This window comes from Syngnathus typhle, linkage group LG17 (assembly GCF_033458585.1).
Source record: "Syngnathus typhle isolate RoL2023-S1 ecotype Sweden linkage group LG17, RoL_Styp_1.0, whole genome shotgun sequence".
Lineage (NCBI taxonomy): Eukaryota > Metazoa > Chordata > Actinopteri > Syngnathiformes > Syngnathidae > Syngnathus > Syngnathus typhle.
Window position 1 is genome coordinate 6,832,873 of NC_083754.1, and position 15,016 is coordinate 6,847,888.

Below are 15,016 nucleotides of genomic sequence, written 5' to 3' on the forward strand. Positions count from 1 at the left end.
ACACTGGACAGCTGCACCGTGAAAAGCATTGAGAGCCACACAAGGCCGCATCTATTTCTATTCAACATGGCCGCCGTCGTCTTGGCTTTGCAGCGTCAAATCACCTCTTTTCCATTCTAATTGAGCCGTCTGGTCATGACCCCCTTTGCTTAGTGCCGCGTCACCATTCAAACAACAAGTCTGACAATACTAGACTTGTTTTATCGGGTAAGTCATAACATTCCAGTCCAACAGGTGGCAGTGACTGACAAATAGTGTTTAAATTAGTTCTTGATCCGCAAAGGTTTTGCAAACTGCACAAAAATAAAATCTTCAACCTCGTGTTTTTGTGCATAATCCTACCAATTTATTTTATTTGTAACCACGGCAGCGCCCTCTGCTGGTCCAGGCACGTCATTGTCCCACTTGAGCCCAGTTTGAGAAGACGTGCACTTTAAAGTTGCACGAGGTCAAGCAATTTTTTTTTCCCATCACCATCTATCATCTTGCTCCCCAAGCAAGTAAGTAGACAACACATTCCTAAAAGTTTGTCCAGATCTGTACCGCATCTGCAAATCTTCGTGGAAATTGTTCTATTGTCACTAATTTTACTTTTGGATGGGATCGACGGGCTAAAATCAATCAGGCAAATGCAAATGACTCTCACTTGAACGTCTGCTGCTTTGTTGCTTCAGTGTATACCCGAGTGTGTGAGTGGGTGTGTGTTCTCAAGGAGGCAGCTGTGTCCTGGATGACTTTTTGGAGAGGCGTTTGGGGGGTGGGTAGTGAATGTCACGTTATTCACAGCTCGCCTCCTCCTTTAGACGCGTCAACCACACCAGTCAAGGCGCAGGCATCCGATGAAAGATTTATGGCGCTGTCCACTTAGCCCAGAAAGAGAAAGCAGGAACGTCTGGAATCTCACTGGGATGCTGCTTGGCTCTCAAAAGCTTCCCTTTGTAGAATTTAATCACATTGTCTGTGTCCGCAGAGTTGGCACACAAAAAGAAGAATGTAAGGCAAAATATGCAGTGGCAATTTTTGTTTTGCTTTATGCTAACAAACAATGCAAAACACTAAAGACTGGCTAACGAATAGCATCGAAACGATCTTTCGGGAAGTGCTCTTCAGGCTTGCTGCTGGAGCGTGGCCTCTCCAAAGTTCAAGTTCCATGGCTGACATGTGATAGGGGGATTAGGCTCTTGTGTGAGTGTGCCGAGCTGCACATGGAGAGGGATCAAGGCCTCTGCCAGTTGCTGTGCCATGTCTGCCGAGGGCCGACACCGGGTCTGAGCCGGCGGACAATGCCGCCGCTTAGTTGGACGCCGTGGAGGGAAACCACAAAGACAACGAGCAAGGGAGCGGCCCCCGTTTGCATAATCCTTCACCCCCACCTCCCTCTAATTTGGCACATTTTACCTGCTGAGGCCTCCACTGGTTGATTCAGTCACAAGAGTGATTTTAGAGCTGACAAACTTCACGGGTACCTTGTGCTTTTTGAATGGGGGGTGCAAGGACACACACGGATGCGGTTGTGTTGCCGTCGATAAGGTGCAACCTTTTTTTTGTTTTTAAAAAGACATTTTCTGTAGCACTTTGAGACTTAAAAAAAAAAAAGTAAGGTGCACTATAAATATAATTTATTATTATTGTTATTATTGTCCCTTCCGACAATCTCAGACATTGTACGTTTTGAATATTTAAGGCCAAAAATCTTTTGAGTTCCTCGTGAATCATTTATGTCTATGTGAGCTCTCTTTGTCCTAATAATGATGTGATTGCGTGGGAAGGAAAAAGCAAATTTGGCAATAAGAAAATCAGCTCATGCATGCGAGACAATTAGAGCGACGCAAACATTCCCACCACAAATCATAATCCAAGTTTTTCCTTGCAGGGATTTCGGATAACACAGACGGGAGTCTTTTGGTCTTGTCTAACAAACATCCATCATCCCCGAATACGTTTGCCGTAAATCTCCCGGGGATGACACGGAATTCTCCAAGCTGCTTTCATGGGGTGAGTTGTTGAGCGTTTCACGCCGTCGCCAAAAGCGTTCCCGCTTGTCACTTGGAGGACAAAAAAGAGGCGAATGCTTCTTCTATTGTGGGAACATCAGGCACATGCTTGCCACTTTTAACCTTTTGGCTTGTTAGATTTGCAAGTGTTAAATATGCAACGAGATACAGCCCGCCCCAACCCCACTTGGCCTCTTTCCCGCATTTCCTCCAAGATTGCAAGCTCCAGTTCATGAACCGAAAGATATTTGTATAATAATCCCCCGGCATCCGTCCCACACATGTATGCAGCAAGCAGTTATTATACCTAATTACTAGTCTTCGGCGGTAGACCAAAGTTTGCTCTTGCAACGATGCGTGTTCCCATACTCGCCGCTGTGGAACAAGTGGGAGGGGGGGTCGGTGGGCGCATGCCGCACCAATAGATGGTTTCCTTTTGAGGGTGCAGGGCAAGATCAGACCTCCCACATCAGAGCCCCGAGTTAACATTCCCGCTTGAGTTCAAAAGTTTCATCTTCAAAATATAGTCAGTGGTGGGAAATATGGTAGAACCACAATACCAAAAAAAAAAAAAGGCAGCAGCAGGAAAACACACAACAAAATTCTTCATGGCGTATTGTCCGAGTCAGCAAAAGAGTGAACACATGAATCGTGTTGGAGGGAAATAAAAAAACCACACACCAAAGTCCAGATGTTTCTCAGTGGTTATGCACTTTTATTTCTTTTTTGACATTTCGGACCCCCAATACTGGGTTAGTTAAATATCCGGATCAGATCATAATCCCTGAGACGTCATTATTGGGAATGAACTGTTCCGACCGCTCCAGATGCTGGAGAATAAAATGTAGAAGGAGGAAAAAAAAAAAAAAGCAGACGTAAACAACCGCGTTACATTCGAAAACATTGCTGTACAAAATGGCCGCCAACAAAGGCGCAGTATACAATACTGCGGTCGTCATGTACAGCGTAACCCAATATGGGTCGACTCCATGCAGAGATGCTGACGTCGCTCAGGTTAGGTGGTTGCCTCGCAAAACTCGGCAAGCAATCCGATGTGACCAACAATCATGTTTTTTTGTGCAAGAGTACACATGATTTTCTTTTTGTTTTTTGCTTCGAGTCTTATGAGGCGAGCGTCTTTCCGAGAGCGAACATCAGCTCATTTGAAATCCAGCTGTGCAATTTTTAAACAATTCTAAATTATTTAAAGAAAAGAAAAAGCCAGAACAAAAACTCTCCCGTTCATTATTTCCCCTCCCGATTGTAACGCATGCAAGGAGTGTATTTATAAATTACGTACAAATGAAGAGAAGAGATTTTGCAGGCATTTTGTTAGTTTGGACACAAATCTGAACTCATTCCAGGATGTCTTTTTTTTTTTTTTTTTTTTTCAAAAGGTCAAAGTGCTTCATCCTGGTGAGCTCCAGATAAGGCCAGTCAACACTGTTCACGTAAAAGCACAACAAAATCTTCACGTGAGAGCGTTTGTCCGGAGTCAAAATGCTTTCCCACTTTTAAAAAGCGCACATTAAAATAGAAAAGTAATCAAATATGGCGTAAAGCTTGGAAAAAAAAGGGCGTGGCAATATGAAATACATTCTATGAGAATTGCAAGATACATTTACAAGCAACACACAAAAAGCGCAATTGATTGCCCGCAAACCTTTGAAAAAAAAAATCGAAACCCGCTCCAAATGGCGGTAGTCCCGTAAGCGGCGGGCCGCACAGCAGCCCACTTAGACGCCAAAACCCGTCGTAGCGCTCGCTGGAAGAACCCAGCGGCGACGCGGTCTTGACACTGACAAAAGAACGCTGGTCCTCGCCCGCCTTTCAGATACCGAGGCGGGGCGCAGGACGAGGATGAGGGAGGAGCGGTCGTCCTAGAAGGCAACCTGGGGCGGACACCACGGGGTATCCGGGTACACCAGGCAGTGCACCGACTTGAACCTGCGACGAGAAAGCAGATCCGCCTTCAGAATCTTTTCTAATCCCAAATCGTATGTGTTGTATAAAGTAGAAAAACAATTGCCTCTCACCTGGATGGATCCTCCTCAACAGAGAAAGCTCCTTTCAAATTGATAATATTGCTCTTGTTTTCAAACATCCCGTAGCTGAGAGTGATCTGAGGGTGAGATGAAGGGAGACAAATAGTTTCTAGTTGTGTGATAACACAGTCTGAACACTAGGGGGAGCTAAGTAAAAGGAGCACATCAATAAGAGACAAAGAAGAACGCAAAGTGGTATCGGTTGTGTTGTATCGTTGCATTTTTATCAACATTTTTTGCAGCGGTGGCTATCCCCAAATGTAATATACATTTTTGTCCTTACCTGTTTATGGAGCTCTGATCTGGACACTTGTTGCAGGTTCTCCAGGTGAGAGTGGAACAAGTTGCTGCGTATAAGGGGCACACCCAGCACCGACTCGATGATGTAGCCCACGGTGCAGTCGTCGGGCAGGCGGATCTTCTCTGCCGTGTTCATAAAATGGCCGCCGCTGGAGAGACGCCAAACGTGGGTAAGACATGGATTTGTATATTTTTTTTATGGTGTGAATGTAAATTTGTCTTACCTGGCCCACGGGCTCATCTTGAGTGCCAGACCGCGGCTCACACAGAAGCCGGCCCCCCCAGTAGCGAACCAAAAGTTGACCGGTTTCTGTAACAAGACAAATAAACGTCATGGGCATGATTTAAAACCAAAATTATAATTTAAAAAGAAAAGTGGTGGCCTACCCACCATCTTATTATCGCCCAGTCTCTCCGTGGCCTCGATAGGCCTGTCCAGGCTTGGCTTTCCAATGTACACATCTTGTGTGTGCTGGTACTGAGCGAGCTGCTTGAGCAGAGCGCGAACGTTCACGTAGTTGTCGTCGTCCACGTGACAGAACCACCTGAGTGTCGAATACATGGTGAGACCCCCCGTGACTGAACACATGTGTGTGATGTGTGTGTCAATCTCTCACTTCTTTCCCGACTCAATGAACTTGTCGTATTCCACGGCCATCTTACACGACAAGGCCTGTCGGCTGTGAGCGGCCGAGCAGTTGGTGTTGATGGCGTGACTCCCTGCGGCCAAACATAAATAACAGTTATGACATGCAGTCCCTCAATACCGCCCCCCCCCCCCCTCTTGTGCAACATGCAAAATATTCCCCGTTGGAATGTCTTACCAATTTTCCTTTTGAGGTCTTCGTCCTCACCGTCTGTAAAGATGTATGTCTGCAGACAAACAAGAAAATACTCATTAGAATTAACGATCGTATGCATTCAAAGGCCACAACATAGATACTGTGCTGTTTAATACATATTTTTGTAATCTCTTTCTAAACATTTCATGCAACTGTGGTGGTGCATGTGTCTCCAATGTTATGCCCCCCATAATAGCTTTTGCGTCTTCTCCTTTATCACAAGTGCAGTGATTAGCATCATTCAGCGACACTTTAAAACAGCCAGACGCTCTCATAAAAGCCCTTTTGTGCTGCTTTCCACTCACTCCATGGTAACCGCAAAGCCGCCCCCGGAGCATCCCGGATGACGGAACATGAAAGGTGGAGGCGGACCAATCCGAGCGTCCCGCCATCCATCCCTATTGGCTATCTCATTCAGCGCAAGCCAAGTGTTAGCTCATATATGAAAAAAAAAACGGTTATGTGGCGGCAGGTGGTGGCCAACAGTAGAGGTGTTTACTTTTCAGGTGAGCCGGCACCTGCCGAGCGGCACGCCGCCGTTTTCTGGCGCCACGTGCCTCTGCACGCCCTTTTCAAGGTGTGTGTGTCGCATATTGTTGCTGGAATGTGTTGATGCGACTATTCATTCATTTTCAATAGTACTCGTGGGATGTATCGAGTTCTCGAAGGCGGCCGATACCTGTCGCGGATACTTAAGCCATCGCCTTTTAGTAGAAGGAGTATTTTTTAAAAAATATATGTATGTTGATAATAATACTTAGATTGCATTATTGCATCCGAGCCTTGACCCCCTTTCTGCGGCCTTCTCCCGGGACAATGAGAGACGTCTGGCGTTGTTTGTGCGGCAAACTCGCTAAGCCGCACCGCCGTGAGACTTTATTTGTTCAGTCACACAGAGCAGACGGCCGGATGACGGCGCCGCCATTAGCGAGCTCATGGCAGGTGGCGAGGCCGGAAAGCGGGGGGTTGGGATCCCAGTGTTGATTAGTCAATCAAAAACTATGCGTCCATTCACCCCCCTCCGCCCCTCCCCTTCTGCTGAGAAGAGAACAATGCTGTGAGTTTTCATGCCGGGTAAAAGTCTCCACTGGGTAAATCCTCAACATGTTTGCCTGAATTTGCATACAGCTGCCGGAGTTAACTCCGCACGGCACCCCCCCCCCCCCCTCCTCGCCCCACTGTCTTTGTTTTGAAACTGACAAGGAGACGCGCCGTTACTTTCACTGCATGCAAATCAAGTGTGTGTGAAACGGAGATAAGAGAGGAAGGTTCGAGAGAGGGGGTGCGCTTGAAACCACAGGAAGGCTCAGGGTGCACGCCCCCCTTCCCTATCTGAATTGAACGCGCGTGGTGCCTGCATGGCTGCCTCCAGCTCCACAGGAAGGAAATGCACCAGCGGGCACTCTTCCCTCTATTCACCACCACCCGCCCCTCATGTACCCCTGACTCGATTGTACAAACTTACGCAAGCGTTCTTGGAAAAAAAAAAGTCACACTCTCCCTTTTATCGAGGTCCACCCATTTCCACTTTAAGTACCCATTGTTGCCTTACTATTATCATTGTACATTGTTATATTGTTCTTTATCAGGCTGAGAACCATATCTGGTGAGCACAATGAAAAAATAAATAAAACATTTGGTTGAACATGAAACTACGTTTTTTTTTTTAAATAATATGATTGTGCTATATAGGCTGAGAATGTTTTGAAAATATGTAAGAATGTAGCTAAAGATTTCAAAATATTTTTGTAAGACTTAAAATTTAGACTGTTCATTTTTTTTAAATGACATAAATGAGTATATAAAGCTGACAGTTTTACACTCACATTTTAAATTAAAAACAAATATTTTTTTATTGAAAATCATAATGGGATTTAAGCTTTTAAGGTATGAATGCATTTATATCTCGTATAGTATTTTTTCAATACTCTTCGAAAATAGTAAAAAAATTGTATTGCTTCAAGACATAATCGTATAATTTAAAAAATTGAAAATTCAAAATGGAAAAAATAGGAGAATGACACAAATTCCAAATCCTAAAACCGCTGGGCTAATAAAAGCTCATTAAGGCCTGTTGCATGTGATGCTAACCAGTTGCACTTTGCCCCCGACTGACTGCCAGATGACAAGACCAGGCGCCATTGTGTCAGAAGACAATCTACATGCAAGTAAAGGCCCAACACATCCCACTCTGGGGGTAAGAACAGAAATAAACACCCGGCAGCATTAAAGAAGCACAGATGCCATGGCGACGCCGCAGATGTTCACCAGCTGAGCGTGAGAACAAGCGGCGGCGGCCATATGCAAGCGGTGGGAACCGGGAGCATCATATGGCCGCCATTAGGGGGACGTCCTTTGTTCTGACCACCTGGTGCACCCCCCCAACAATGGAAACTCCCTCTTGCATTGTGGCCGCGGCACTTGCCAGCTGCCTTCCAGGACAGCTTTGACTTTTCTCGCTGAGATCATTAGCAACAATTAGGACACTGGAGATGGCCCAGTTAGAGCCCAGACCTAGAATCAAATGGAAATCTGTGGAGTTACTCAAAAAAGGGGGGGGGGGGGGACTGTGAGCCAACGTGACACTCCTGTCTGCAGGATGTAATCACTTTGACCGAGCATCTTTGTGCAGCCGCATTTTCACACACTTTCTAGATGGAAACCCCTTTTGTCCCCCGAGCATCCCCTCGAAGACGAAGCCCCCCGTCCCTTCGTTCAAGCTTGACCCAGACTCGGGCTCTCTCTGGCGTTCCCATGGAAAGAGCGAGGGCAGATGAGGCGCTGGGAAGCTTTTCTTCAGCCCCCACCTCCGTCTCCCAAAAAGACCAGCTTTGTTCCTACGAAAGAGGAGGGGACAAGGCGCTTGGAGAGTCGGCGCTTGCCGCGGAGGCATCCATTGCAATCGCTGGGGGCATTCACAAGGGACACCTCAGAAAGAGGAGGCATAATAGAGAGAGTGCAGGGGGGGGGCGCATAGGGGGAGTCCGCTTGCTTGAAAGTGCTCGCTTCGTTCTCAGGCACATCACTTAGAAGAGGATAAAAAGTGACATATGCAGGATGGGGCGGGGGGGGGGGGGGGGTTGTACTTCATTGTCACTTGTGAGATCCATAAAAAAATATTAGTAGCCATCTTTCATTGGGTAACAACAAACCCCAAAACAATTACATGTTCTCTAACGTGCAGCCATCCCCGAATTTTCTGGAAATGATTAACTTCACTCATTATTATTGCCATCATTAAAGTTCACGTATGTACCTGTTGCATATTCCTAGAAATCCAAGTGTCCAGAAGCAGGTTGAGTCTGGACTGGTGGAACTTTTTGGTGGTCTTCACCGCGATGAACAGGTCATCGGGTCTGATGTCCTCGGCAGGCGGGGATGTCGCGTCGCCGGCGGAGGCTGAGGAGCCTCCAGCGGGCTTTTGCACCTCCCTGCGACCGCGGCTCAACTTGCCGAAATATACCGAGAATCCCTTCTGGCCGCCGCCTTCCGCCACCGCCGACGCGTCCCTTCCTTCAATCCCGGGTAGCGACAGAGTGTCCCCCTGGCCGGTGCGCTCCGCGACCACTTGGGCTCCGTGATGCCGCACAGCGACCAACAGCATCAGCAGGCAGAGAACCGCCGCGGTGCTAACGCAGACGGCCGTCTTCTTCCCGTTGTTCTTCAACATGGTAAGAATTAAAACGTAACACTAAAGCAGCCGATCTCTAACGCAAAGTCCATATGGGAAGGTTTTTAGAAATTAAAATAAAAGAGTGCTAAGAGATCCGTCACCGAACATTTCTGACGCGCGACTGGCGGCGACGTCACGAGGGGAAATTTATAAGGTGCCTCTGTGGCCACGCCCACTGGGATGTCCTTGACAGCAGCGAGATTTAAATACATAGGTGGTGTTCTTAAACGTTTCTGGTCGAGAGACAAAGATGACGAGTACATAACAAATCTGTTTTGGGCAGAGTAAAGAGATTGAAGTACAGATACGTGAAAAATCTACTTAAGTACAGTCACAAATTATTTTGATACCAATTAAACATAACTACCTTGTGTATGGAAATTGCAAAATCATTTTAAAATCAAATTTAGTTTTAGAGGGAAAAAAAGGATAAAGCCAAAACTAAGATTTGAATACCAAACCTCAGAAACGTGACGCAGATGATCAAACCACTACACCACCATCAATCTCAAATCCTCCATGTTGTTTTCGCATTTAGGCTCATTTGACTGTGAGCTGTGTCTGGCCTGAAGAAATAGCCTCCATTATTCTCCGTTGACTAAAAAAAGGAACCGGGAGCAGTTGGTTGTTCTTGTGCACTTGTTGGCTTTCACCAGTGATGCTGACCAAAGGAGCAACAAGCAGCTGCTCGGAACCTCGGCAACGCAGAGCGACGCTTCGTGATGAAGGTGTTTTTGTTTTTTTTACCCCCTTTGCAGGTGTTGAATGGCGGGACACGCGGGACATAACTTAGAAGTGGTCTTTGTGTTCCTGACAAGCTCTTTTGTCCTCATTTGTGCACGCGAAGGCGTCCAAAAGGGACGGCAAGAAACTGAGCGGAAGGGGTCGTCTGTGTGGCCTTCATTCTCCTCTCCTCCAAAGGGCTCTTTGTACGGCGCTCGCCTTGGTCCCACCTCGCAGTCTGTTCAGATTTTTTTTTGCACCCGGTGGCTTGTTAAAGCGAAAAGTAGCCACCGCTTCCTCTGTCGAGGAAAAACAAACCCGCAACTTGTCTCCCACGTCCAAACACATGCTCACTTCCTCCTGCTTGCGGGCCGCAAAAAAAAAAAAAACACAGTCAGGGAGGAGCGGGGACGAGGGGCATCTCGGAAGACTCGGTCGGATGTTTAAATTGAAACCCTGCTATTTGGAGTACTTGCTTTCACAAAGCTGATTGCATCCGATGCACATTGACAAGGGAAATAATCAGTGCGGCTTGTCTGCTCTGTGATCGGCCCGACATTGCTGCCAGCAGCCTTTCGGAAAACTGATCAGACTCCTAATTAGGTACACACGCAAAGCCAAAAAGTGTTCCATTCATTTTCTGTTCTATTTATTCGAAATGAGCCATTTTGCTTTCCTTGTGGTCAGGTGAACACAGACAGGTATTAAGGCGGACTGGACTCCCTTGGGGTGTTGGATTAGCCGGCAGTCAGGATGGGAATTTTCCCTCCAATGCCCCCCCCAAACCCCTTGAGGTCCGTGTGGCGATATTCCCCTCCGATGCCACTGTATATCCCACAGAGATCAATGACAGATGGCGCCGCAGTTTCAAGGTCATCCATCTGCGATCGGCCACATCTGTTGCTACTTAGCGCCGTTGCCAACCGACTAAGATGAATTGCGCGCTGCTTTGATTTCAGAGCCTAACAGATTTCTTTTTTTTTTTCCACGACTCCAGTGAATCTCACTTTTAGTGTCCGCGTTGTTTAGCGAGCGCGTGCGCGGTAAAGGTCAAGGGTGATATACGGCAAGATGAGAGGCCAGACAAAACAAGGGAGCCGGCCGGGGCAATGAAAAGCAGATGTGCCTACAGGGACACTTCAATTACTTTATTAGCATGCGAAAACAGTGAGGGGCCATCTTGTAAACGCTGCCTAATGGCCGAGGGCACACTGCTAATCTGTTAGACACGCGGGGTTGAATGTTCCAGTGGGCTCCCCCCCCCCCCCCCCTTGATTTCTAGCTTCAGGTTCATCCTAGTTGAGCATTATTATCTTTATCCCATTATACAGGTGTACTTAATGAAATGTCCTGGGAGTGTACTGTATATTTTCCCACCATCATTGTCTCCTCCTTCCCAGACGATCCAACCTGGTCCGTTCAGGGAATCCCCTCCTCCCCTCCATTTTCGTCACCGGGATTAATTCCTGCCTTTGGATCAGCTCCCAACGGGAGCTCCAGCAGAGCAGCGGTTTATCCCATGTGGTAGGTCCAGCCGAGTTGATCTTCTCATATTAAAAGGATTAGCGAAAGCTATTGTTCTAATGACATACAGAATATGGATTTAGAATGTTATGCGTTTTTTTTTTAAAGTATAACAGCAAAAGCTGAGGATAAATCCTCTAATTGTGCCCGTGTTTCCTTGACTGACCTCGGCGAAGATCAGCCGAGCTCACGTTAGTAGCCGTGGGAAAGCGTAGCAGTGACACCGCTAACCAGCTTTTCTGATTTCCCGTGGGAGACGACAACGATAGGATTTAGCCAGGCTACACGGACAAATGTAACGGGACACCTTCAGGAAGTGAAAATGGACAAAACTGTAATAATAGGCCTCCATTCTCCACAGTTCTGGGTCAATGAGCTAGCATTAGCAATGGTGCTAGTATTAGGCCTTACGCTGAGATGTTTGTCAAGAACAGAGCTGTCTAACGGCCACGAAGCTTCTAAGCTTCCATGTTTCTGGAAACAAATGCCAACGTGATGTCACATGACCAAGCGGAGCCTTACAGTTAATTCCTGAGCATTGAGTGCCCCCCCTTAAGACGGAGGCTGGACTCACGCTCGGGCCCTTTTCCCACAACCTCCAGGCACCTCGGAGGAAGTCGCCCAAGCGTGACGGCGCTCTTTGATTAAAAGGCAGAATGTCCGAGGTTGTCCCGGAGAGTGCGGCATTAGCAAAAACACATGCTCCCCTTTCAGGCAGGAACAATGGCGGCCATTGTGAGCAGCGCAGCAAATGTCTGTTTGGATTTAAACGGAGGGATCTCAACGGCGGCGTCGAGACAATGACCAGTGTTGGGCGTGCGTGAGCGAGGGGACAGCGGCGGGGACATTTACGAGATAAGAGGCGGGACAGGACAGGACAACCGCCGGTGTAAAGAAATGAGAGGAAATACATCACGAGCCGCTAAGTGATCTAGCGGCTTTAATTGATGTAACAGGTTCTGTTTGCTCGAACGCAGATGTCACAATAAGCGCTTAAATGGATGATTCTACGGATTTTTGGATTTATGCACATAATAGCATTATGGTCTGTATAGATAGCATGGAATCCCACACTTGCCGCATTCCCACTGTCTTTCTGACTCTGTATGGCAGTTGCTTTGTCTTTCTGTCTCTGAGCTTTCTCAAGAACTCACCCGTTACATTCTCAGGCTATTCTTTGCCATAATTACCATTCTGGAAAAAGTCTGTCCTTACGTAATACGAAGGGAAGAATAATCAGCAACGTTAGCGGCGGGAAACTGATTAGACTGTGACTGAACTCGTTTTAAGTTTTCCAAGAGCGATGAAGAAGGAGGTGTACTGGGCTTCCTCCATTCTTCCCATTATCCCACTCACTCTTTTCCATTGGAATTTGGAAGGAGTGGGGGGCCCTTGGTGCTCTTTCTGGACTCAATGAAAGCATCCCCGTTGCCTCACACAGAGACAACAGATGTGCTAAACGCTTCCCCCACCACCACCAAGAGACGAGAACAAGAGCTAAAGTGGAAGCTTAATGAAGAGACAGCTTTATGCAAATGCTGTGCTAACAGGTGCTAATTCTCGCTGAGGCAAATTCTTCTGTGTTTGCGAAACAAATAAATCACACTAAACTGTTAACAATTTACAAATTAGGTAGTAAAACAAACCGACGTCAGCAAAATGATGACACAATGCGCATTCCCCATTGTGCTAGGAAAGAAACACTAGCATGGAAATTCGGTATTTTCACTTTTCGTTAATGCTAATGTTAGCCGAGATTAACCACAGCTAGCAAATAATAAATCATCTTTAATCTTCATCTAGCTTCCACTTTTTGTTAATGCTAATGCTAGCAAATAATAAATATCTTTAATCTTCATTGATCTTGCTATTTATCCTGCTTGGCATCTTAATAAGGCAAAAGTTAAGTAAACACATTTGAGCCAGGGATTTTCTAAATATTTTGCTATTTTTTCTTTCTCTCTCAATGAAGGATGGAGTTGAAATGCAACTTCTGCTCCCAAGCGGGCCACTGAAGGAGGAGCAGCAAAGGTCTCGTCTTGATCCCTGGAGCCCAAACAATTGGATCTCGGCGCGGATAGCCCCAAGGCAAAGCCATCTGCCATAGAAAGGAGAAAGAGAGTCCCATTGTGGGGTCAGCTATTGTGGAATGCCAGCGCGGATTGATGAAGGCTTGGCCGATTCCTTTAAAACGGAGACGACACGGCAGGGGAGGGGAGGGGAACCCCCTCCCATTCTGTCCCCACATGACCACGAGACAAGCTGATAGAATACCTCGCACGACATTCCTGTATGAATCGTCCTGACCTCTGACTCTCAGCAGGTGTTTGTGGTGCTGTCCACTGAGCTCTTCTTCTTTTTAGAGGGGGTGTCAGACAGGGCAGATGTTGCGCGCAAAATATCCCTGAGGGAAAAGTGTGCCGCCACAGACGGAAGAGGTCAGGGCAAAAGGGGACGTCCCTGATGACATAGCGCTGGTTGCCACGGCGACAGGCAGCATCACCAAGCCACCTAATAAGATTCTTCAGTCTCCCTTGGCTTTGATGATTGGTATTTTTTCGATATAGCGCATTTCGACCTCAGAACTAAAACGTTTTGGAGGCCCATCAGGGTACCCTGGGGTACTTTTGAGTTTGGAGTGTGCAAGATCAGATCCTCTGGTTTTATTAGACCATAACGACTCTACCACCTTCCAAATAAATGTGGGAAATGCTGTAGTTCTTAATCCTAGGGAAATGTTAAGCCATTATTAGGACACTTGGGAACTGCTTTAATTTATGACTATCCCCCCGTCCAAGAAAACCATCATTTCTTTCCTTTTAATCCTTTTTTTTCTTGCTTATCAGCCAAAATGCCCGTTTATCTGCATTCATCTAGTGAGAAAACAGTCACATTGTGAGGTTTGTCCAGGATGGCCTAGGGAGACTTGTTTTGAGAGGCTCCAAACACAATAGCACCCAGTCTTCTTTTGTTGTGAAAGCTTCATTGTCCTTCTCTCTGAGGGTTCTTGGATCAACAACAAAGCGCCGTTGCGACAATGCTGCCAGGTCAGAGGCTCACCTCTTGGCCCGTGATGGATGCTTTGTATAACATTAGGCGGGTCAGAACCCCGGGTCAAGATGTGAGGGCTTTTTGGAGTGGCAGAATGTGGAAATCTCTTGAACTTTAGTAAGGTTGCCATTAGATATGCATCTTGAGGCCCGTCGCGTCTTGGCTGAGCTGTTATGGATGAAGGAGGAACACACAAAGCATGATGGGGAACAAACGGTCACTTGAGGTGTACCTAATGTTGTGTCCTGTCACGTGTAGTAGTCACTAATGACCGACAAAGCCGCTGAAGCCATTGTTGCCAAAAAGAAAAATGCAGGTATGGTCACGAGCCAGTACAAACAGCCTCATCAGAAAGCAAAACAGGTACGTATCAAAATAACAGAAGCAGGAAAACAGTTCGCCATCCTCCCTGACTCCTCTTTGTCTCCGCAGTATTGACGGAAAAGCTCCCGACTTCCCGGGTCACTGTCTCTGACCCGAATTGGACATCTCCAGGAAGACTCCCTGACGTCTGTGAGGAGCAGAACTTGCCTCGCTTGCGATGGAAAAAGCATCATGTGGCTTCACTTCCCGACCACTTTAGAAGGTACAAGGTTCAATTATAGGTCCTTCTCCTTTTAATTTCTGCATGCTCTCTCAGCACTGTTGTTAGGAAAGGAGTAAATTTTGATAACTGAATCATCGGTCCTGAGGTCCAGAGAGAATCTGTACCCAATAACGTCAGGGCTGATTGCAAATTATTGGCGGTTCCTTCATTCCACGTATTAAAAAGCATAGTTTTGACAATGCTATTCTTCCGCAAGCTTTGTTCCCGTCATCATCTCCTTAAGGGGACAAACGAAAAGTCCTGGTTGCGAAGAGTTC

The 15,016-nt window shown here is 46.8% G+C and overlaps 1 protein-coding gene and 1 long non-coding RNA gene across 2 annotated transcripts; one reads left to right on the forward strand and one right to left on the reverse strand.

Moving 5' to 3' along the window:
• Positions 1 to 2,686: 2,686 nt before the first annotated feature.
• On the reverse strand, positions 2,687 to 8,985 carry lfng (LFNG O-fucosylpeptide 3-beta-N-acetylglucosaminyltransferase). The gene is made up of 8 exons (XM_061303473.1): positions 8,438 to 8,985; positions 5,164 to 5,212; positions 4,957 to 5,059; positions 4,731 to 4,884; positions 4,564 to 4,649; positions 4,323 to 4,488; positions 4,031 to 4,116; positions 2,687 to 3,941 (listed from the first exon to the last, which is right to left on the reverse strand). The coding sequence occupies exons 1-8, from the start codon at positions 8,849 to 8,851 to the stop codon at positions 3,875 to 3,877; spliced, it is 1,125 nt and encodes a 374-aa protein (XP_061159457.1). The 5' UTR covers positions 8,852 to 8,985; the 3' UTR covers positions 2,687 to 3,874.
• LOC133170497 (uncharacterized) lies at positions 8,961 to 13,327 on the forward strand. Its single transcript, XR_009718590.1, has 3 exons — positions 8,961 to 9,582; positions 10,978 to 11,101; positions 13,074 to 13,327. It is a non-coding gene; the product is annotated as an uncharacterized LOC133170497 (long non-coding RNA).
• The last annotated feature ends 1,689 nt before the right edge of the window (positions 13,328 to 15,016 follow it).